We start from the raw sequence: 25260 nt of genomic DNA, 5'->3' as shown, positions 1-25260 counted from the left end.
AGTTTTTAGACCACAAAGGGAAAAATTGGAGAGGTCTCCCAAACGTTTTAAATTTGGCATCAAAACCAAGTATATGCCTGGTTATTACTTATAAAAGATCGCTTCGTTTACTGAGATGTCACCATGGCCTATAAATGCTGAAATGGTTTTGTACCAATTTATCCCCTGTCGTTTACTCTTATAGAATTTGAACCAACGAGCTCTCCGACCTCTCCGGCTCTTAGGACTACGCACTAAAAATGGACCTTGTAAGAGAAGAAAAGGGTAGAACAAAACTGTCTTCCAACACTCTCAACTTCACTACTATCTTAGTCTTGTTTGACCGAGCGTATAATTAGAACTTTTTTTTTTTTTGCTAACATTGAATTTGCGCGTCGGAGCGAAAACGTTTAACTGCACATTCAAGAGGGCCATAATAGAGGGAATTTTGAGGAGAAGTTTGGCTGACAATTGAGGTGGGCTTTGAACAAATGACGAAAGAGAACATTCCTGTGCTGTTTATACGCCAAGGGACTCATGGTGGCCATCATTTTATTTGATCGTAAAACATAAAACATAAACTAGCCTTTTATTTATTCATGATTTATTCCGCTGAATATCCGGATACAAAAACATGCATTATGTTTAAGGAAACTTGTACAAGAGTACAAAAGAAAAATACTTGATAGGTATCCGTGGGGAAAAACGCAATTTGCGTTGGTAAAGCTAATCTTTAAATGCCTACAAAAACTTGAATAACTGAATTAAATATTCAATATAAATGTTAACTAGGATATGCAATATGGACCAATAAGGTGTTAAATGGGTGAGCAACTCTAACCTTAACAAGATGTTGGAATACAGACGTCGTTATATTGTAATCTAATCCAAAAAGCGCTTTAAGAGAATCGTTTTAATAGTTTTTTTTTTTGCCGATTGTTTAAAGCTTTCGAGATTCTAAGCGATAAACCCCCCTTTTTGGCTTACTTCTCCTACATTTTTTAAATTACTTATTTGATTACTTTTTTTGGAAAGACTATGCGAGCTTTCTTAAACCTTCAAGAGCAGATCAAGCCAGCTTTAAGGAACAACCTATCAGGTAAAGGGCTATGCTCGGACTCAAATCAAATAAGTAATTTTAATTAAAAACTGGATCGTTGGATTATACAATTCAAAAGTTTTCCTTTGCTTAGCCATCATGATATATGAGCAATTAGGCCATGTTCTAAAAATATGGTAAGCCCATGCGTAAGTTTTTGGGCGTTTTTATTTTTATTCTATTTTAGTTTTCCATATTTTGGGGGCGTTTTTACTGGAAAAATTATTCCACTCGCGCTTGTTGGATATGAGATGATAGATAGCCAACTCGGGGCTACGCTCTACGCGCGCACTACGCGCGCGCATCTCAAATCCAACGCGCGCGTGTGGAATAATAAGTATTTTCAGGCTGTTTTCCCGATTTTTCTACGTTGCGTATAATTGTACGTGTCTATATTGCGATGCTGTTTGGTGTTCTTTCAGGCAGCAGGTATTTGTAAGGTACTTCCAGGTCTTTATTTCGCTCTTTTATTGCCATGGAAATTTCGTTGAGCTTTCCTTGGAAACGTAGAATGGCTTCGAGAGCTGGTGCATCGTGGAATAACCCATCTGAGTAATCGCCCAGAAATCGCTGTGGGAAAAAAAAATGCAACATTAAACGAGTGAATTACATAAGTATTAATGTATACAATATTATTAGCCTGGGAACTTACTCCTTTGACTGGCCACATTATGGAGATAAGTGTTGATAACAAGTCGTTGACCGATCAGTCAAGTAGTTCAATACTTGTCACCTAAGTCAGCTATTTAGAACACTAGTATGTCAAAACATAATAAGGTGTGACTGACCCATAATTGTCCTTTTATATGATTTAACAAATTGACGTCAGTTTTTCATGCGTCTGTTCCGTTTTTGATCATGAATTTCGTCATAACATTGTCAAAGAAGCTATGGATCCACGGGCGATAGCCGAGTGGATCCGCAGACTATTTTGACAATATTGTCATACAGTCGGCTCTCGCTTGTTGCGTGAACATCGCATAAATTGTAAATTCATGTGTCTGTCCGCTTATTGGCAATGAAAATTAGCCAATGAGCGTGCGAGAATTTCTGTAGTTATCGTAAAATATCTTATTTTTGTGTTTCAGTTGTCCTACCAATTCCACCAGTCATATTGTTAGTTAACCAGGTAGACGTACATTAATACGACCAGATGAGTAGGGAGACAAACCTACTGGACAGTCGGTTAGCCACTAAATTATCCAGTTCGGATTCTTAATAATTTACGTTCTTTTTACAATATTTTTTTCATTATTTATAGTGTCACCAATTAGCACAACAGTGCTTAATACACTTGACACTAAGTTATTATTTTTTTTCATAGATCTTTGTACACATTTTTGAATATATCTTAAACAAGTTTTACAACCTGGCTATGATTCTCTCTACTATTCTATCAAATATGTTACAATGACGTTCAATTCACCTCATCCGGAAAGATGCGAGTCAAATCATACACCGTTGCTATAGTAACTCCAGCCTGGTGCTTGGTCGGCAGACACTTCATGACGTCTTTCATGGTCACAGAGTCCTTCTTGGTGGGCGGCGACTGTCGCATGAGGGCCGGAGAATTTGGCGGGAAACCGAATGTATCCATCTGAGAGAAGTTAACCGCTGCATGCTGACAGGCGCACGTAAAGATGATGATGGTCAGCAGGTGGGTAAGTTGTTCAATGCTCGCAACTGATGACGGGAAGCCGTGATCTGTCTCTCCTTCACGGACTGGATAGCCATTTTCGTGAAGATCCAGGATCCACGCCTGCAGCTCTGTATCCTGTATATGATTAAAAAAAGGCATGTAAGTTATTGACAAGGAATAAAGGGAGAACAACAAAAACAACAACAACAACAACAACAACTTTTATTTCGCCCCAGAATAATCTATTACAATATTATGAATTCAAAACAAAAATGATAGGGGTGCTGGCTACCCGAAATAACGTAGGAGTTCAAAATGCCAGGCAGCTAGTTAAAAGAAAAGATGTTTACATGTGTAGGTCAGGGACACAAACAAACAAACAAACATAGACACACACATAATGATAGAAATAAAAAAAGTTAAACTAATCATTACCAGTAGACTAGAGTGCTTACATCACAAAACAGCAAAAGAGATGTACAGATATCTGATAATCCTTAATAGAGTGGTGGGTAAGGATTTACAGGAAGTGAAAACGAGCACTGCACTTTACTTACGCTTTGAACTTTTTCATCAGAATGATAGTAAATGGCCAGAATGTCTGTGATGTATTCTCCGATAGCCTGCCACAGTTTAATGGCGTCGTCGCGATAGTGGAAGCCTGGCAGTTTCTTTGCATCATGAACCCCTCTTTCCTCAAGCACTTTTGGAAGGTCATACGATGACCAACTCATATTCTTGTAGTACTTCTTCATGAGTACAATGTGACCTGCGAATGAAGGTGATAGAATTGTGGTACATGAAATACTTGGAGCTTTTGCGTTAACAAAGCCTCGTACTCAAGCGGAGTGAGGCGTGCCTATAGACACCTAGATACGCGCCTTTGGTACTCTAACCTTTAAAATCGGTAAATGATGCTGGAACATGCAATTAATGCGCTAAAGTTACCTCGCGTTTCAGTTCGATAGCTTTCAACATCCCATTTTTACAGATCGGATGTTAGTGCACTATACATAGTCTATTTTTCAACAGAAAATCTACGAGTGAGAAGCGATTGCGTCAAAAGCTGACGTTTTACCTCCGCCTCCGAGGCTAAGTGTGTTGTCTGCCACGCCCCCAGCAGGAATCAATCGTTCTCTTCCAAGAGTGTTGATGGCCATAACTCCCCGCACGTGAGGTGACAATAATTTCCACAGAGGGTGGAGGGAGGGTAGCTGTCTTCTGCAGGCAAGAGCGATTGGCTCCATAAACAGATGAGTACGAAGAAGATGCGTGATCATCTGTTGTTACAAAAGAAACATACAATTTCAGTAAATTTCTTCTTGACCGATAACCCTAATACCAATTTTAAGAATGGGAATGGAAGTCTTTTTCTAGGTTTTCTGTTTTATCCTTCTTCACAACTAAATTGTTAAAACTGCTCGGTACCGTGGCTTCACATGGATCAATAAAACTTTCTCATTTAGTTTATTCCTTTATTCATTCCCTGTTGCCACGCTTCCTCCAGTAGTGTCACTGCCAGCTCGGCCGTAGAAACACACACAGTCTCCCGCTTTACTCTGACCAAGGACTAATGCACGAAATGTCAGATTTACAAGCTCGCTACGGGTGTTAATTCATCTTTCCTTATCAACGTGGCCCGGCCAATTACTACCAGGTGCCATGGCAAAAAGCAAATAGGACTTTATTGACTTCAAGTTGATGAATAGCAAAGTGTTCCACCGGGAATCTGTTAGCCACTGATAGGACCTGGGGATACTCCCCATAAACGCCTCTACGGGGAGGCTTCGCCTGAAAGGGGCACCGTTTTCAGGCGTCACGTATATACAAGGGTAGAGATTTCACAAGTTGAGGTATATGAAACAGAAAGGATAGGCAAATCTGTCATATTCTTATTTTAAAGGGCTTCTAATTAAAATCTTTCGAACAGACAGATAATAAAAATGGCTATATCATTTCATTTATCAGGCACTACATGAAAATGACAAAATGACTTCCTTTTTTGGCGATGTATTCCCATTACAGGCCAGTTATGAAAGTATTTGAAAGAGGTACCCTTTTTTTCAATTAACAGTGTACGAAAGGAGTACCTGTCAAAATGGTATACAAATGGGCAAGGCCGTATAAAACTTTGCAAAGTACCTCCCCCCCCGGCTCAACCTGAATGATAAGAGGTCTCGTGTACTTACCTGATGCCACTGCGTGTCCGCATTACGAAGCCACATCTTGGCGTACGTCCAGTCTAGTTCAGAGTCATTCGGGGTCCATATCGGATTGGTGTCACTCGGTACTTGATGAAACTGAATAGCTATGGGTACTATATCTCCACTGCCCTTGACGTAGAACAAGCCCAATCCTGCGCATGTGTAGCGCCTCTCCAACTTCTTGTCATTTTGACCATAGTGTGGAATGTCGTCAAGAATTTCGTAATCAACCATGTACACACGGCCATCCTGATGAAACAAATACCTCTTACTAACCTCATCTTCTCGGTCCATAAAGCAAGTTACTAACCGAGGGGGAAAACGAGGTTAAAACGGTATCTGTTATATCTCTACCTCGTGTCTGACAGGTTCGGGAAACGATTTCATGTTACGCTTCAAAAGACTGGCGTACATCGGAAGTAAAACTAGTCAATTGGAAATCGTTGTTAATTGGATGGCACGTTTTAATACACAAGTTCTATTTGCAATGGACGTTAAGGAAACGTGGCGATAAATCAAGAGACATATTGGAAACAAAAACATCTTTAAATGTTAGCGGGCCGTAGAGCATAATACCGCCCGCTAAATTGACCAATCACAGCGCGCGTAGTAACCGAGAGATATGATAATGAAATTTTAACCAATTCTATTTTGGAATATTGTCTTTACTACTAATACTCTTGCGAACGTCGAATAGCTATGACCCTCCTGCTTTTGGAAGTGTCAGGGATTTCCACAATACCGCTAGGTATTCGTGTGTGCAACAATTAAAGATGAATTGCCTTAGAGGCTCTCCTGACAATACCTTTATTGCGTTCTCGAGCGTATCACCCTCATCTAGAAGGTTGCCGACCAGCTCCTGTGTGACGGGGAAGTTGGAAGGCAGCTTCGTGCATCGTTTCATCGTGTCAGGGTTACAGCCATTCAAGAAATGCGATCCATAGAAACGGTCATCCTGCCAGTGATTAGACGCCACTGGAACATCACCAACGAACGACACAAATGCCTGCATCAGAATTGTGAGTTAATTCTAAAACATAATTTAATGTTCTAATTCAGCCGGCAAGTATAGCTTATCATATTTAGATTAACATAGCTTCATATAAATTTCAGCCAGTGGTAAAAAGGAATTGATTATAAGCAATTTATTCCATATCGCTATCTAACCAGAAATATATCACTTACTGCAAAACGTTGTTTTAATGCTTGGTCACTTTTAAGGTTAGTTGTGGCAGTAGTACTCGATTGATTCATCTATCTCGTCTACATTTCCTTAGTCAGATTATGCTTATCAGTCATCGAACGTAAATAGCTTAGAGACTCCATTCAGACTCTCAACTTTTAGACGCTTAGACCCTCGCTTTCTTGAATGAAGGGTCAGGTGATAACCCCAGCTTATGCGCGTTAGTCTTAATATTTACTCGGAAAAGTTTAATTGTATTAGTTATATGATTTAGTTCACAACTGATTCATGCTTTTTAGCGAGCATCATCCACATATGACGCAAGCGGAAAGTTTGAAGAGCACAAAAGGAGCGTAAGAGCTGCTCATATAAAAAGGACGGGGGGGGGGGGTGCTCGTCATACCTTTTAGGAGTTAAAAAAGCTGTTTTGGTATCTCGTAGGGTGTTCAGCCTCAAAAGGTCGACGGCGGGAGCTTTTGCTGTACCTTTTAGGGTATTGAGCAGAAAAAATATGACAGGAGATAATCTGTTATGTAAGAATCGATTCCTCTTAGGGGAGAAAGGAAATTCAAGCCACGCCCACAAATCAGGATCTTGGTACCTCTTAGGGGCTCTTTTCAAAATTTCCGACGCCCCCGCCCTTTTTATTTCAGAGTGCCCCCCGAGCCTTCGCTAGGTATGTTATAATATTCTTTATTAAAAACTGCATATTGGATAATTCAATTTAAGAGTTTTCTTTGGTATCATGATATACTAGCAATTATACCACCCAGAACATCAAACCTTTACCGGTTCTCTCACCGAGTGCATGGCATTGACCGAACCGCTCGTTGCCAACTATGAGAAGTGAACTCTACGAGTATCGTGAAATTACCTTTTTGTAATCATTGAAGTCTTCCCAGGAGTCAAACATATTCAGTAGTTTTACCATTCCAAGGTTGACCAGTGCTTTACGTTTGGCTGTATAAAGGTCATCGATTGCTTCTTCTGTAAAGCGTATGTCTTTAGGAAGCGTCTTGACGCTTTCAGACTTGATAAATCCTGGTAGTCCCATAAAATTAGGATCGTCTCCCCATTTGTAAATCTCTTTCCTCTGTTGGATCTCCACGACTCGTTGCTTCTTCACAGCTTCGGGCTGATCATCTGTGATCAGTTTGGCTACAATATAATATAACAATAAAAACCTGGTGAACAAGGCAACTATAAAAGAATAGCAACAAAATAGAAAAGAAAGACAAAGAGATCTTTGTGCCACTGACTGGGTTTCTGACTTAAAGTAAATTGAATAGGTTGTGGCTTTCATACTAGGATTATTTGTTACTTGTGTGTTTGTTTTCACGAGGAACATGTATTTTCTTTCTTCGTGTTGTATTTGTGGGTTCCGCCCCCAATATGAATTTTGTACAGAGATTTTTCTTTGTTAATCGCTGTTGTTTCCTCGTATTATCCTGCATTTCATAGTAATTACCTTTAGTTATTCCCATAACATGTTCATAGTACATATTTTAGTTATGTAATTATTTTTAGTTTACGAGAATCATCGACGTTGGCATGAAATAAACAATCGATCAGTACTAGTGATTGGGACTTTCATTGCCTCCAGTGTTGGTTTTTATGTAAAATATGTCCATCCGAGCCTCGATACTTTGCTGATTTATCTCGATTGTCGTAGCTTCAGCCACATGAACTGTTAGGACAATTCACCGCCAAGATTAAATCAGACACAACTTCAAAATCTGACGATTTTCTTGTGACAAAGACAAACAGCAAGTGTCTACTGAGCTACAACAAATGTACAGCCCTGGAGTTATTGGATGTATTGGATGTCTAATCAACGCCAACACCCTCGAATACACCTCTCTGTTTGAAGATACAGATGACCTAAAAATGGCTTTATGGGCCCGAAAAGGCTCCGGGGCTTTCGAGAGACGGGCCTCTGGTCGGGGTCAAGGCGTTGTGTTTCTGGGAAAGGCACTTAACTCTCACGGTACTTCGATCCACGGAGGTGTATAAATGGGCGCTGGCGTTTTAATGCTGGGTGTGGGCGGTAACCCTGCGATGGACTAGCATCCCATCCAGGGAGGAGTAGAAATACTCCTAATCGCATACTACAGAACCGGGACAATCTCCGGCTGTATGCATGGGACTGATCCTTTTTAACTCTATTCATAGCTTTTTGGTGATAATCTTTTAAGGACCCTTTAAGCGAAAAACTCAAATAGGTGACTGCCATAGACCTTTTCATAGCACTTTCCTACCTTTTCCTTCAAAGAAAACAGCTTCTTGCTTCACCCAGCCGTAGCAAGGAAATTCATACATTATTTGATTGTCCGAAGTGCAGCTTATCACGACTTTGTCTACGAACCAGTCACTGGAGCGATGAAACAAGCCACCTTGGTCATTCTCCAACTTTATCATCAGAGGTTCACCCACATCCACTTCCTCGATGACATATGTATCTTCCTGGCCTTTCTCAAAATTGTTGTGAAACCATTTGTCCAAGACGACTGGCTTGGTTCGTGCCTTGGTCCCTAGAAAAAGAGTAAACGACTTCCATCACATTAAAATAGTTATTCAGTGTACGAACAATAAACAAGGAAAGTATACATGTATACATCGTTCTTTAAGCGTGAGCAACAATATGGCGTGTTTAAAGCGAAAGAAAATATCGATCGAGGGATACTGCAGCAACAACCAAGGAAAATATCTGAAATATGCATGTATACGACAATATTTTCAAAACCTCGGTCACAGTTTTCCGCTTTACGGACCTTCCATTCGCAAAGTGGAAAATGACGCAAATGACGCAAATGACGCTTTAATAGCACAAGAAAATATCAACGCAAATATACATTTATACCTCGTTCTTTAAAAACGTGAGCGACACCTGTTTTACTGAAAGAAAATATCACCGCGAGGCTATTGCTGCAACTGGTTTTTTAAATGACGCCGAAAAACAAAACAAAACATCAACTGGGGGCTAGTGCCAAAATCAGATTACAATATTTATATTTGGGGACGAAGCCACATCAATCTTAGCTGGCTTTCATGCAGGTCCTTTGACCTGGTCGAATTGGATTTTTGACATGTTGTTCGGTTGTGGAGGAAACTAGAGAACCCTGAGAAAAACCCTCCGAGAGAGGCGAGAACCACCAACAAACTCAACCTACATCAGTGGCACCGGGCTGGATTGGAACCCAGGCCACATTGGTGGGAGGCTAGCGCTCTCACCACTGTGCCATCTATACTCCCGTCTTTGAGCGTGATTGACCAAATCAAGCGTTTAAAACGAAAGGAAATATCACATCGAGGTAACAACAAATCGCTGCTGTAATTATGTATCGATGGTAGTTTAACGTTTGGTTCGTGGGGTCGAGGATTTCCGCTTTCGGTTCTAATGTGATTGCGAAGTCAATAAACGGATTGTTGATTTCAGATTTCTTCGTAGATAGGAACTTATTTAGCTGACCGAAATTTTGAAAAGAAATCCTCTACAACGAGCATATCAATTTAAGAGCTAATTCTGTCGGTCAACTTTTGTGATATTTGGCGGCTCCTAAAGGAGCCTTTTTGATTTTCTAAACAAGGTTTGAAGAGAGTTTTAAGGACGTTCGGGCTAATTGTCTCTACGCATCTTTACTGCGCACGCAAATTCACTCGGCACGTCATGCATGAGAGCGCGCGCTAAGTAATAGAATGAACAATGATAGGGCACATGACCATTGCTATAGCTTTGCCTGGATTTAACGATCTTGAACATTCGGTGACCCCTACTTTTCTTTCCAGAAACAGATTTTATTTACAATTATCTTCACATTGTCCAAAAATGAACAAAAAAATCAATGTGGGAAGTTAAGAAAAATTTTAAGATTTCTGTCCACGGGACATCGAATCCTGTCATCTTGTGGCTGCAAGGCGCGTGAAACTATGGTCGCTAAATGTGAACTTGTTCTTTAAGGAACCTCATCAGCTGTCTAAATTCACTTAATAAGTCCATTTAAACAATATTTGGCAGAGAACATTTCACTTCAGAGATCTAATTGCAACATTTTTAGGCTTACAGACACTTTGGCCTTATTCGCTAACGAAGCCCGATTTTTTCAGACTTAGGGTGTTCTTCCGGGCGTGTTCTCTCCAAAACGAAGTCGCTGATCCCCCATTTTTTTTACATTTCTGACATAACTAACTCATCATCTTACAGTGGTAAAAGTCTCAGAAAAATAATCAATGTTGGAAAATTTTCACGCGAACGTCCTTAAAGAATCCCCAATTAATTAATTCAGTAGTGAACTCATGTCGACTCACTTCACATCATTATGACGCCCACGCCTTGGGGTTGGGGTTATACTCGTTCTGTTTGCACTTCCTGGTCAACAAACCGAAAGTGCTCACTTTCTTAGGTAAGAAGTTTATTAGAAAAAGTCATTTATCTCACCCGTTATCGTTAAAGACACGCTGGCATCGGTCCCAGCTCCTTTTCGGTTACCAGTTCGAACCCGGATGCAATAGCTGACGTCGGATGTGGCTTGTTCTTTAATCTCCTTCGCTCGCGGCTTGCTTGAGCTCATCATACGTGAGGTGGGATAAACTTTAGACCGCAAGTAGGGGATTGAACTGTAGTCGTAGATTGTCTCTGCGGAGGGGAAATCAACTGAAGGAGGGCGGTGATCCATTGAACAACGAGTAAGTTCTACTATGTTAACATCTAACAATGACGTTACAGTGACGTCAGCGAGGTCCAACCATGGATGACTCTTTTCATCCCAGGCTCTGGCAGCGTGAAGAATGAGGTGGGAATCCTCTGGTTTTATCTCATGCAGTTGTATCTGAAGCTTGTATTTAATGGCACCTCGGGATATCTGCTCCTTGAATTCAGGAATCAAGTAACTTTGGGGTCGCTCATCTTCTTCCCACCGAGCATTTGCCCTAAAAGAATGAACGTTTATTCAGTCATACTGATTTTACTTCCTTTTCACGGGGGCTTTTGAATCCCTTGGTTGACTCAACACTCAATAGCTGCACCATATTGTCAGGATAGGAAGAAAAACGCCAAAAGTCGATTATGTTGATCGCGTGTCATCTTCCGAAAAGACATTGTGGCAGCTACTTACTAGAATTTATACGTAACAGAATAGTTTTGGTGTCCCACGAGAAAGAGGTTGTTTCATCGTTCCGTAACTGGACACAGTTTTAAATATTCACCTCTCAGTATTCTTGATTTTACAAGAACGAGAGACAGCAGGAAAAGAACAACACGGTACCCTAAGATGATCGAAACTCTGCCAAAGGATTGTCCCGTAGATGGGCACCACCCGGCCGTGAGCGGACACTTTGTCAAGGTGTTATCCATCAAGAAACACCGCATTTAATTTTAACCTTCCAGTACAGGCAACTCTCTTATGGAAACACTAACTTTTTCTGGTCCCAGAGAGTGTCTGCTTGAAGTGGGGGAGGAGGTGGGGGGGGGGGGGGGGGCGGGGGAAGGTGGTTCGAGCGTTTCTCTCAGTGCCCAGGGTATGCATGTATAAATTAAGGTTATGTTTATTTTACGTAATGATCCAATTTGCTTGATCACCTGACTAGTCTCCAGACTTCTCACGAGAGGTCCATTAATTGGGTGACAGTTGGGGGAGTCTGGATGAAACTATTTAATGGACCCTTGAGACGGCTGAGGACGACTCAGCTTGAGCTCTATAATCCTCAGCCTGCGCGCAAGCGCAGCAAGGACAATGCGACGGCTGCAGGCAAGGTATACAAGGATGCGATGCCGACCCATCTTATCAGTGCAAAACCAGAATATGCAAAGTGCTGGATGATTTACTCACATGACAACATAACGCAATAACTAATTTACAGAACTAACCATGGTTTCCTTTGGTCATATTCTGTCAGCAGGCCGCTTTCTTCCCTGCCGTCCGCGGGAACTAGGCGAAATTTGGCGTAACGGGAAACACCGTCTTTTGCTTTGTATTCAAACGCCATCCACGAGTAGTACCGCTGGTCAGTAAAGGATTTAGGGGCTCGGCGAAAAACAGCTATGGATAGGTGGAAGCTATGATGAAACGGAGGAGAGCATTAACACAAATATTTGAGATTGTTTTGGCGATTTTGTTTCTTGACTTGGAAGTCTAATAAAGCATATGCATGGTGTTTCAGCTTTTGAAAGCTTTCCTTCAGTGGTAACTGGAAACAAATACAACAAATACTCCAGATGGGTGAAAAATTATCTGAATATGAAATGTCACGAATTGACTATTTTAGATAACTTGTAACTTTTCCGGGGTTATTTCTATAAACAAGATATATAAGTATATTAAGGCGCTAAAGGGCATGGTTTTTGAGCCGTTTTGGTGTGAGATAGTGTTAAAATGTTCAGCATTTTAGTTGGATACTCTGTGATACTCTGACCTGGAATTGAGTGTGTTGTTCAGATGATACTATTTTCTCCCCGTTAAAATCGAGAAATTTGAAACGCTTCTAAAAACAGTATGCGCCAATTGAAGCCATTCCTGGTTAGCTAAGGTCATGTATTAGAGAAGTGTACAAGCTAATTTCAGTGTTCTGAAATAGCGTATTGATTTTCGGGTCAGGTCTGAAATGGGGTATCGATAGTTACATAATTATTTTAGACTAGACTTAGCTAGTTTACAGGTGCGCCAAGAAAACAAAATTACAAAGAAAAAAATGTATATGCAATTGATTATTAATATTAAACCAAATTACCTAAGAATATATTACTACTATAAAATATCTAAGAATGTATATAAGAATGTAAAAAAAATGTAAATTTTATTTTAGCTTGAAAGAATCTGAAACGGGGTAAGGTTTTCAAGAAACGCGCCGCAAACGTTCTCTAATGCCTTCGGGAAGTACTGCCCGGTAACTCCATGTATACTGATTACTATCCTTAGACAAGGAACGAACTTACGAACTTACTTCCAAGGGTCTTCGAGACAGAAAGCTTTAAAAGTTTTGGGGCCTCCCGCTAAAGCTGTCAACATTTTATCAAAACTATAGATGTTCCAAAACGCAGCTTCTTCACCCGTATGCATCATCAAATCAAACGGCGAATCGAAATCGCTGTCGGCAAACTTCAAAGAGACCGCTCTTACGTCCAACTGAGAGTCATCGGACCGGACCAGATTAGAGTGGCGGAGACGGAGTGGGAACACGTGACCTACAGTGAAGAATTCGTGCTCCGGGAGGAGAGGGTTGTCGAGGACTGTTGCAGTTCCTACGGCCCCCACACCTCTAGCGTGGGTCCCGCGTTGACGAGTCACGAGCGATTTTAAAGCGAAACGGTTTTTATACTTTTTGACGTAGCGGGCCATCTGTGCAGCACTGAGAGGACCAGCTTTGGGTGGAGGCTAAAACAAACAAATATGATGAGAAATTAATGTAACGTCAATTGCTCAAAGAGTTCTAAAGTGAGGAAACGTCAAGTTGTTTCCATTACCGCCCATTAAGAGACCACCTAAAATTTGACAAAGCTAACAAAGTTTGAACCAAGATGAGAGTTTCTTTGTATATTTTAAACATGCTTCAGTCCTTTGCGGCTGTTATTTTTCAGCATTACCTTCAAGCAATTTGACGTCATTATGACTCGCACATTATCTCACTAGATTCTTTTAACACTTAGGGTGGCATGGACGGGTAGGAAGGTTCTTTGTGGAGTTCCGCCGTCCGCTCTCCAACAGGTCAATTGCAGCCCGTCCTCTCCACAGGTGTGGAGCTCGTCCTTTCTACAAGACCTAAAGTTCGTCCGTTCTCCGAGAAGCAGGTTAGAAATTGTCCACTTCCTTAGTGGCCAGTTAGAGTTATACTACTCACCCACCCGTTTTGAGGGGGCGAGGATCAGACAAACCAGGCAAGAAGAGGGGAAGCATTCGCCTCACAATGCTCAAAAACTGATTTCGTTAAGATCTTCAGATACAGTCGTGTAGAGGAGTCAGTTTCATTTGAAAGAAGTAGGCGTCTCATCCTGGTGTCCAGAACATACATGCCGAAGACTTCTAGTTTAGAGCGTGGATTTATAACAACCTAACAGGTGTGCATTTCACATACCTCGTCAGCCTCTTTCATTTTTTTCAGATATAACTCTTCTCCCATCCTTTCACGAAAAAGTTGGAATCCCATGTTTTCCCCTGTGAGTACAAAGCACAAAAGACAGTCCCGCAGTTATTTCAAAAAGATAGGTTTTAACCGGGTTTTAGGGTTTTATGGTCACCGGTAAATAAATACCATATCCCTTGTTGTTAATTTTCTTTTTATCAACAACGGTCTGCTGAGCTGACCTTGTAGTTAATAAAGACAGGAGATTATTAAAGGAGGCTCTCGACTTGCCACGCCCACCGCATGTCAGCTCATCTTGCGGCCTCGCTATATTTTCACGGCCTTTCCAGGTCCTTTTAAAAAGAGTTATGAGACATTGTTTTACCTCCCAACTCAACTGCGTTTTCCGATTGGAGGAGAACGTGTCACATGTCATGGGTCAAAACTCACTAACTCCCTAGGGGGAACAAAACTCACTAACCCCCTACGGAAACAACTACTTGAACTTTAGACTCGCACGTGATAAGGTTGCGCACGTTAAAACCGCGGCAATTTTTGTGCAAGATGGCTTCAAGCAGATGACGTTTTTGCAGTTTGTTCTATTTTTGAGTTAGGAGGTATAGCAAGACACTTTTAAGTGTCATTAAAATGACTGGCCCCACGGGAAACAGTGAGTTTTGTTTCCCCCTCGATCCTCAATGAGGGTAACGAAAATCACTGTTTTCCTCGGGGCCAGTCATTGAGTACTTAATGTTAAATTGCACAAAAAAAATAAATAAATAAACCAAATGCAACAACGAAATAAACGAATGACTGAATAGCGGGGTCAATGAAATTAAAAAGACACACAAAATGAACACTCGAGAACGAGCATTTTTAATGTATGTTTAAACACTACACTTACAGGGAGTGAGTTCTCTCTTGCTTCCAACAATTGACTTCTTTGTGTGGCCATGCTTCACTTCAAATTTTTTCTTGGAAGTTGTTGCTCCCATATTCCCGGCTATTATGTGTTTGCTCTGAGAAACACAGTAAGAGAGGATAAATTAATGATCAAAAATACTATAAGGTAGCTAACTTAAAAAAAGTTAGTACAAATTTTGAAACGATATCTGGCTGAAACGATTAAAAAATTAAAAAGAATGTTATATTGCGGACAACAATTCATGTCCACTAGCTGGACAATACAACATTCTTTAAACAAACATTCATAATTTGCATTTTTATTTTGCAATTTCACGCATTTTTATTCCATATTTTTCTTTTTCTTCGTTTCTCGTAATTCACATTTTAGCCTTCGAAGTCTGTAGTTCAGGCAGTAGAAAGTTTGTAATTTTTTGATCTTTTCAGCCAGAGATCGTTTTAAAATTTTTACCGTGTTTTATCACTGGCTGTGCCCCTTCAATATTTTCATGAAAAATATTAATTTAAATTTAAGAGAAAAGAAGAAGAAAAGACAAGAACACTTATGCTCAGAAAGGCACTTAATTACAATGTTACTTGTTTTGTTTACAGCTGAGCAAATTGAATTTGACTCAGCTGTGCCTGCCATACAAGTATTCATCATCCTCTCTTGTGTTTTCATTGTTTCAACAAGAGACTGTGTCTGTCGAGAAATCGACAGCTGATAGCAACTTGTAAAGCTTTGAAATGCTCTTTTATGGAATATTTTCATCCGAAGCCACTACTTCATTGTAGACTGCCTAAGCCAAATTAACTTATAATATAAGCTTAAATTGTTGTTCTTACTATAGGCTATGGTGGTGGAACTGATAGAGTCGCACGGTAAGAATTTTTAGGTCGAATCATAGTTACTGAACTATGGTCGAATCCAGAACAAAATTAGAAAACCACCAGAAACTGTACACATGGGATGTCTCCTTATTCAACAACATTGTAGAAAGTTGTCAAGTTTTAATTTGTTAGACAAAGGCGTTTGAAATCTGCGGACTTTCACGTCGTCAGTTAAAATTGAAGCTGTCGTGTTTAGTTTCGCCAGAGAAGAGTTCTCGGTATGTTTTTTTTTATTTTGTACGATGTTCCCGTTTCATACCGGACGTTTAAGACATTTTTTTTGTCCAGGCGTCGTTTTCAACGTTTGTAACGTAAAAACGGCAATAAGATGCGTCTAGATGACATTTACCCTTCTAGCGTGACTGGCCAATATTGACGAGAAAGTTGATTAAAATGGTGCCGGAAATGGACGGCAAACAAAAACAATCTTTGCCCTGAATAAGTTCGCTCGGATTTAAAGGACCCCTATGAAATCACAAGGTCCCCATCTAGACCTAATAGGCCACCTTCGATATATATTCTGACATGGCTTCGAGGCTTTCAGGACAAGTCTAATTGTAAAAATGTAAATTTAGGAACCAAATAAAGATTGATTGATTGTTGAATTGCAAATTTGTTAAGTTCCTTTTGTCCCTCAATTCCCAAAAGAGACTTGGAGACAAAGAAATCACCACCAAATGTAGACGTTTGTCCTGAAAGCCTCGAGGCCATGTTAGAATATTGGTTCATCAAACGTGGCCTATTAGTAAAAATTCGTCCTAACGAACCTCAAGAGATTTTCAGAGAAAAAGCCCTGAAAACAATTGTCGAACCCGAAGAACTCGAACTAAATTTTGCATCTTACTTGACCTTGTATAGCTCTTCTGACTCTTCTGTTATGACAAATTTTATCAGTATTTGTGAAAGTTGAGATAGAAAGATTGAACTTTACCTCTCTGGCTCTGGAGCTTCAAACCTAGTCCTAATAATAACTATACATTCAGTTCACGGAAGTCTGCAACTTGCCATGACCCAATTTCGAAAGGACCATACGTGCGTGACTGTACTGTAGAAATTCCGCGCATCGAGATGATGGACAGAGACATGGCAGTCGGGGCGGGGCAGAGCAGTAGTTTCTCAGACAATTCAAATCAAATTTCTGAAACGATCTAAAACGATAGGCGGATCAGAATTAAAGAGCAACAGTTTCTTTTGTCTGAATTTAACCTAACATGACCTCTTTAGAACATGCTTATTATTATGCAACATAAAATTTCACCCGGACGCGTAAGGAACCTTTAAAAAAATTAATTTCCATGTGATCATTTGAATTCAGTCCTAGATTTTGATCTTATCCATGACTAATTCTCTATCTCTTTAGGCAGCGTGCCAAACAGTATTCTACCGTATTTCTTACGACGAAAAGGTCCAAATTTCTCTTGACAAAATGACCACAAGCGATAGCATCGAAAAGCATCCCTCACCAAACCGAAACTTAATTGTCTGGGAACGTATTACCGAATTTCGATTTGAACAAAAAACGTAGACTGTTCCTCGTTCCCTTGCTCGCGCGTGCGTGACGTGTCACGTTACATGTTACTGTAGTTCGTGATCATCTGTGGAAGTCCAACAGTTAAGGTCAGCACTTAGTCTGGTTGTTTGTTTCGTCTAGGTTCTCTTCATTTTAACAATTCCTCTCACGTTTCCGCAATCTTTCTGACCTTAGCTAAGGGACTGACCATTGTATTTTTGAGGGGGGAGAGTGTGGGGTGGGGAGGGGGAGGTTGGGCAATTTTCTGGGGCATGATTTTTTTTTCTTACAGTGGTGTAAGAAAGTTTCGAACTTATAACTTAAGGTATACGCCGATGAAAACACCCTTAATTTTAGCTTTAAGGGCTTATAATTAAGCAGTTATTCTGGTTTATAAAATATGTGGGAGAAGATTCAGATCCGATCGAGGTTGTACTGCGATGTCGCACCCCAGATAACACATGCATAATCAACTTAACAAATTGACGTCATTTTTTATGCGTCTGCCCTCTTATTGATGATAAATTGCGTCATAACATGTGGCTGTGGAACCACGAACCGCGGGCGAGTGGTTCCGCAGTAAACTTTGACAATGTTATGACGAAATTAGACAGTTATTGTAAAAAATAGGTTGGATTAGGGATTTGTAAAACGACTGCCCCGCGCACTGAGGTAAATATGTTTCGATAGCTTTTAGTAGATTAATTCGTTTCAGAACTTCACTACAGACTTCTTCAATGTGTAAATTCCAAGTTAACTGTTCGTCAAGTACAAGACCGAGAAGTTTGTGACTGTCTACACTTTTTATCGCTGTTCCATTGTGAGTGATCTGGATTCTTTGACCTTGCAAACTTGCCAATTACGGTTTAGAGGCGATAACCGGCATGGATTCCGTTTTTGCAACATTCAAAGCCATTCCATGGTTTTCTATCATGATGAAATGGGTTTCAAACAGTTTGCCAACTGCTGATTCACATATTCTAAAGTTCTGCCACTGAGCAACTAATATTGTTGAATCGTCCGCGAACTTCTTTAATTTCTGGGGGTCATCAATTTCAAAAGATAAGTCATTCATAAACGTGATAAAGAGAAGGGGGCCCAGAATGCTCCCTTGTGGGACACCACGTGAGACATCAAGAAAATTAGAAGTTGTTCCGTTTACGGCTACGGCTTGCGTTCTCATCCATAAATACGAGTTAAACCAGCTAAGTGTTGTCTCACTTAAACCGTAGATTTCTAATTTCTTGAGAAGAAGATTGTGATTAATAAGGTCGAAGGCCTTGCTTAGGTCCAGCATTAGAACGCCATTTACATCGCCCCTGTCCATATTAAGAAGTAGCGTGTCAGTAATGTCTATAAGAGCAGTGATGCAGGAATGATTCTTCAAGTACGCAGATTGGTTCTCTATAAGGAGTCTAAATTTTTGGACCACGATAGAAAGGTTACATGGACGTGCCGTTCACAGATCTTTGAAATAACAGGCAAAACGGAGATCGGTCGGTAATTAAGTTTCGCTAATTTATCACCTGATTTGAAGATCGGAGTTACGCGAGCAATCTTCCAGATGTCCGGAAACGTGGCAGTTTCAAAACTCAGATTGACAATGCTGGTCAAAGAATCGGCGATTTCATTGACACAAAGTTTTAAGGGTCTGACCGGAACTTTGTCGAGACCATTGGCTTTAGTCGTAGACATCGAATTTATTTGCTCCTTAGCAAAGCAGCTCGTTATCAGTGGTATGTTAAAAAGTTCGCCTGATGGTTTCATCTTACTAATAAAAGACCTCAATTTCTGAAGATCAGGCGTACCCTGGAGGCTTACGTCAATGTACTTCTCCGCAATACTCACAAAAGCCGAATTGAATGCTTTAGCCACCTTATTTGGATTAGACGTCAGCTCGTTGTTCTCAACCTGAAGAGTGATGTGCTGTTGTACGATTCTTTCCTTTATGAGTGTGTTTCGATGGTCCCAGCAGATTCTTGGATTGTTAACATTGCCATTAATTGCACTTTTATTAAAAGAAATAGGTTTTAGCAGATCTCATCAGTTTTATAGTATGTTGTGTTCCTGCTTATTTTGTACAATCTCCCGCAGTCTTTGTCAGTTTTCGTCCTACGTGCTTTCTTTAGTAGTTTGTTTCGATGTTTAATAGCGTCAAGTAATTGTTGTGAAAACCAAGGAGGTTGGTAGGGTATATGCAGCCCGAATTCTTGCAGCGAGACGCGTGATAGCTGTGTCTGCGGTCAAATATTCCTTTGGTTACAAGGCATGCGATAGCGGCGAAAGGGTTCGCACAGGGCAGAATAGACCCTTTCGCCTCGTTTGTATGTCAAACCGCTAATAACTGCAACAAACGTTTTTGGCGAGGCCATTTTTCCACTCGCATTTCCCCAACGTACCAAGCTTTCCAGTGCGAATTGCACTTTTCCGTATTTTGGCCGCAAAATAATTGGGCAGAGCGAATTAAAAGCTCTCCACTTTTACCCCCTCCCCCTCCATTGTGGGAACGCTTGCACTCATTTCGTCCTTGGTTCGATCAACCGAGAAGTTGGAGGGACTGTTCGTCGTCTATTTATAGGTGTTTCCACTTATTCTATTTATGTATTGCACTTATCATGATCAGCTAAACCCATAACAGCCCAATAAAGTTGCAAAAATCTTGAAGTGAGTGATTAAGGAAACATGTTGCACAGGAAAACTCAATCAGTGTGAAAAAAACATTCGTGAGAAGTGGTAATTTCCAAGTCATTAACAATTTCTGGAGTCCCTACGAATAAATAAATGACTGGCTTCTCGTTTCAGTCTCAGCCATTATTGCGCATTACTGACCCATATTTTACGGTGATTCGGCTCAGCAACTTTTCACGCTATGTGCCACTCGACTGGAATTTCTCTCACGAAATGATAGCTTACGTGTAGGCTAACAAAATGAGCCGGCTCAACAACAATCACTGATTAGCCATTTCGGCGTCAGCTGTCAACAACTTACGTATTTTATGGTGATAAAAGCGCTCAGTGTGAATAGTGAGGTCCTCTCACGCTATGCCTATCATGATGTAGGTTGTCAAAATAGTACACGCTCTAAACAATATTGAATTCGGCACTTAATATTCCTGTTGGCGTTTGTGGTTCATAAATAACACAATCCTTTGTGTATATAAGATTCAGTCGAACTTCGTTAAACAAACATGAACACCAAAGAATTATACACTCCGAGATTACTGGAGATCGGAGTACCTTACCGAGAACGTTCTTCGCATATTTAAAACTGATACGACGAGAAGCGAGCTCGCTTCGCATATGAAAAGAGAAGATTTGACAACGCTAAATTAAATATTGATTTAAAGACTCGGTTTGAATCACCGCTATCAACAAGAGTTGAGTTTGCTTACCTCCTTTGAGTTCTGACGGGCTCGCCAACCAGTCTCCTGTTCTAATTTACCGTAAACTCGTACGGAGTGTCCGAGCCGATATTTTATATGCAGTGGTTGCGTGATTTGCAGCTTTTTTCCTTTGTAATGCCCTTTGACGTCACCAGCAGTGATTGTCGTAGCTCCTTCCGTTTTACTAACACATTCCAATACTGTTTTCATTGAATAAGGTTTGGTATTTCTCACCTACGCCATTGAACATCGGTAGCATTTTTGCGAGGTTTCTCAAATTCAGTGTCTAACTTCGGGGTTCAGTTACTTGTTTGCTTTGATGTTAGCCCGAGGTCATTCATTGGAACAATGGATATTTTGAAAACATTCTGTAGACGTTTTGTGTGAAGTACATGTATAATTAACCGCGCGGCCATGGGCCGAGCGCGGTTCATGGTTTACCCGTGGTTTTTTTTCGTCTTGTATGCGACCAGAGCCAAGCTTTCACTCGGCCAAATTTTGAGTCACGGAACCTGTGATGTTTACTCGCCAAAAGCTGTTGAAACATTAATAAATCTCATCTCCGATACTGACTTTCGCGGGAAAAAAATTAAAAACCCAGCGTTCGTCAAAAATTATATTTTTTCAGCAGAAATTTCGCTCGGAACATATACATATTTATATTCGTTTGAATCATCGATGAAATGCCCTTTTTCGGATATTTTTTCCTTCGGGGTCAACAAAAACCTCCGATTACAAAATCACGCCGAACCCACACGTTGCAAAAAAATCTCTTCGAAACCCTGATTTCGAAGCGGTATATCACTTAAGCGTTAATAGCTACCACACATTGGCAGGCGGTAAATCTTTCCTTAACAATCCAGCTTTATCGTGTTAAAATTTCATAGAAATCGAACAAAACCAGAATTAATTAGAATTTTTTGTGACCTCACTCCATAGACTTGACCTAACAAAGGAAGCCATGGTCGCCCATAGCAACCAAAAAACACGAACATAACAAAGCTGACGTTTCGGCCAAAAAACTCCAGAATTATCGGCTGAGAGCTTAAACTTGAATGGGAACATCTTTTTCGAACTTTTTTCAACTGATTTAGACGAAAGACTGGCCTCGGCGGACTACAAAAAAGACCAAGAGAAAAAACAGAACAAGACAGCAGAAAAAGCCGATAATATTAATTCATCGCGTGGCTTTCGGCACGAAAACGAAAATACAGCTTACTTCTGGATAAATTCAGTCTTAGAAGCCAGCAACTGGTCCCAAATTACTTTCTGTATCCTTACAAATGTCTTGACTTCTATCTCCGAAAGATTTGGCCGCAATTTTTGAGTAAATAAACATTTCGTCGACGGTGACCGCCATTACGTTGGCTTGCATACTAAATTAGCTAACTTGACAAAATTCTCCCGTGGGGGGGATATGACGAAAAGAGCTGAAAGATGGCCTATAATTGGCTAATGATGAGATCATCCCACTGTCCAAATTTGGTGAGAATCGAAAGTAACGCCAATTTTCTGTCACGTTTTCAATCTGTGGTCACTGGAGCGACCAAAATCGATACATCGGTCGGGATAGAGTTTTATTATTAAATTATATGACTTGTGTGACTACTTTACTAGCCCTTTACTCGTGGAAAACACCAATTAAATTTAATCGTGACTTTTAAGAAAGAAAGCTGTTGTTAATAGTGTTATTATCGTGTCATTTATATCGTTCATGCCCATACATATCCCGAAGAAAGTTCTACAAAGATTAAGACCATTAGGTCATCGGAGATTTGTCAATGGCTACCACTGATGGTGCAATAATACAGTTTGTGTTGATCAAGTGATGTGATGTCTACAGTAAGAAAAGAATCATCAATGACTACTTTGGAATGTGCACTCCGTTCCGACGGTAGTGCTAAGCAAACAGTTAAATTTTAAAAGCGCGGTTATAAGATCTAACAGATCTTCTTGTTACCTTTTAAGTTTATTTGTCAGAAATACTGAATCAACTTCTGGTGTTTCAGCTGAATCAAGGTTCTCGTCCATTTTTTTCTCCCAACACCTTCGAAGAAGAAACTGTACGGCAGAAGCTGACTTTTTAATTTAACTTCCAAACACTTCCGTGTCGCTTCTTGAATAAATCCATGCAGGATGCCGGCTGATGACGAACATAAACCTAATCCTGTCCATTCGCTTTAGGGGGTTAGAGCTTTTCACAAGGCGTGGCAGGTTCCCTTTCAGCCCGGGAGAGACATGAAAGGGTCGAGGATTCCGGTCGTCTCGCTCAGGGGTATAAATCAAAGATTCTGGTCTCACTTAAGGTGTTCATGAGAAATGCCACTATTTTCAGCTGTCAAAATAATTATCTTTTAGGGCGCACTTGAAAAATAATAATAAAACTGAAACGCTCTTATTTCCGCTTTTAGGCTCGATCTCCGACGGTCTCTTGAGTCCGATCTACTAGCAGGGCTCCTTTCCTGAACAGCGACTGGTGATAGGGCCTATTCCTTTTTAGGTCACAAAAAGCTCGAGTCAAACCCATATTGGTCAGCTTTTGCGGGTTTAACTCAAACATCCTGACCTTTTCATATGGGAGTTTTCCCCCCACCGCCTTTCAGTTTACGAATCGAGATCCTTTATATCGTGCAATCTGAACAATCTCTTTCCTCGAATCTTTGTCCTTCCTGCCCAAACCTGTCGAACGCTGGTCAAGGGGATCAAAGACTCTGGGTAAGAAAAGACGTACCTTATGGCTGTTTCAATCCATTTATTAAGCACTGACATAAAAATGTCAAGAAGACTTCCTTTTTTGGCGATTCATTCATGATAGGGACCAGTTATGAAAGTAAGTGAAGGGGGGAGGGTACCTTTTTTCAATTGATGGTGTACGAAAGGGGTACCTTTTCTGTCAAAATTGGATACAAAAGAGTAACTGGTTGGATCTCGGGGTGTAGCTTGGATCCCCGTGTAGAGTATTGTAGAGTACCCCCCGGGCAGGATAGGGAGAGGGAAGAAAAAATCTTCCCCGCTCCCTCCGCGCCATCGTTCTCTCGTTCCAACTCTCCTCGTCTTGTGACACTGCGATACGCGAACAGCACTTACGTCCCCCCCCCCCTCCCCCAAAAACAACGCAGGCTGCATATTTTTGAAGAGTATAAATACAGAGGCCGATAAAACCTAAGATTATTACTTTTTTTATAAGATGTAGTTTATTACAACGGGAATTTTACATTGCTGATCACGGTACCGGAAATACGTAAAACTTAGATGATTGACATTGTAAATTAATGATAAGGTAAATTAAAACAATGAAATAACATATAAATAGCAGGAAATTAACCAATAGGTTTCTTCGCGGATGTTAAGACCATGCCTTTAAAACGATAGAAGCTTTCCTTGCCTTACGGATTGAGCTCGGTGTGAAAATATTTTTTCGATGATTTGATGCTTGTTTTTTGAATGATTTGAACAGTTCGCCTCCCCCCCCCCCCCCCCCACTTTCGTACCTACAACAGGTGGCGAAAACGATATGAAGTTCTGGTGAGTACCCTCACTTTGACACAGTGTGACCAGCCCCCCCTTTGAAAAATCCTGGCTCTGCCCCTGTGATAAACATTTGTCTCCCGCTTAGCTTCTACTCGTGTTGTGTAGAAACAGTTTAAACTTTGCGACTGATTTGTTTCTTCTACAATTCCATACATATAGTAAGTTTACCAAGAATTATCAGATAATTTGGAAGATTATTTCTATTTAAAACGCCATGCCAACTATAATATCTTTTAGTGTTAAGCTGAAATTTGCATTCCAAAGATTAGACAATATAATATAACTAATAATTATACTATACTAATATAACTTACTAGTATAGTGAGACAAGAGACAAAATAAGTCTTCATAAGATATCTTAAAAACTCTCGCTTTCGCGACTCAAATGTTTCTACGGTTAACATTTTTAACTCAACAGTAACTTTTTCAAAACGGTGAACAAAACGATGCCATGTATGAACGGTCTGTTATTTTTCCTTCTTCCGTACGGCTAAGAGTTAACCACTCATTGTGTATCGACTGGGGAGGGGAGAGACTACTGCCTTCACTTCAAAACAAATAGAACCCGTCGGCACGAAGGTTAGGAGGACGAGGGCATTTGTCGGAGATGAGTAAAAGTGGTATGGATAAATAACCGATTATTACTGCCTAGCTTTAAGTAGCCTGGGTCGCATGCGCCACATTCCGCCAGTATATGGGGTTAAATCTGCAACGCAGGCTAAGTAAAGGATCGAGCCACGTTACGATTTACACATCTTGAAAACTCAGCCTAAATTTTTAAAGTTAGTCGTCTGGAATCTGTGTCAATCTTCAACACCCTTACCATCCTTGTTGCTTAATATCTCTTTGGGGTCTATCTCAGTAAACTATCATTTTCCGGTTTCCT

The 25260-nt window shown here is 40.5% G+C and overlaps 1 protein-coding gene across 2 annotated transcripts; it reads right to left on the bottom strand.

Annotated features, from left to right (window-relative positions):
- Nucleotides 1-492: 492 nt before the first annotated feature.
- On the bottom strand, nt 493-21633 carry LOC110065847 (allene oxide synthase-lipoxygenase protein-like). Of its 2 annotated transcripts, none has more exons than XM_020773014.2 (14): nt 20853-21633; nt 15061-15175; nt 14169-14248; nt 13041-13471; nt 11968-12156; nt 10540-11030; nt 8363-8635; nt 6979-7262; nt 5727-5927; nt 4907-5170; nt 3796-3997; nt 3275-3486; nt 2505-2852; nt 493-1648 (listed from the first exon to the last, which is right to left on the bottom strand). In XM_020773014.2, the coding sequence occupies exons 1-14, from the start codon at nt 21051-21053 to the stop codon at nt 1469-1471; spliced, it is 3471 nt and encodes a 1156-aa protein (XP_020628673.2). In that variant the 5' UTR covers nt 21054-21633; the 3' UTR covers nt 493-1468. The 2 variants fall into 2 exon arrangements, with proteins under 2 accessions (XP_020628673.2, XP_020628674.2); XM_020773015.2 differs by lacking the exon at nt 20853-21633 and adding an exon at nt 16882-16982.
- Nucleotides 21634-25260: the final 3627 nt, after the last annotated feature.

This window comes from Orbicella faveolata, unplaced genomic scaffold (assembly GCF_042242905.1).
Source record: "Orbicella faveolata isolate gen_17 unplaced genomic scaffold, um_ofav_v1 contig_3, whole genome shotgun sequence".
Classification (NCBI taxonomy): domain Eukaryota; kingdom Metazoa; phylum Cnidaria; class Anthozoa; order Scleractinia; family Merulinidae; genus Orbicella; species Orbicella faveolata.
Note: the sequence above shows the minus strand (reverse complement) of the source record. Positions and strands in the feature narration are given on the sequence as shown.

Coding starts and splice junctions, on each gene's coding strand:
- LOC110065847 (XM_020773014.2), bottom strand. CDS start 21,053: ATGAAAACAGTATTGGAATGTGTTAGTAAAACGGAAGGAGCTACGACA. Junction 14,249..15,060: donor CAAGAGAGAACTCACTCCCT/GTAAGTGTAGTG, acceptor TTGTACTCACAG/GGGAAAACATGGGATTCCAA. Junction 5,171..5,726: donor CGCTCGAGAACGCAATAAAG/GTATTGTCAGGA, acceptor TTGTTTCATCAG/GATGGCCGTGTGTACATGGT.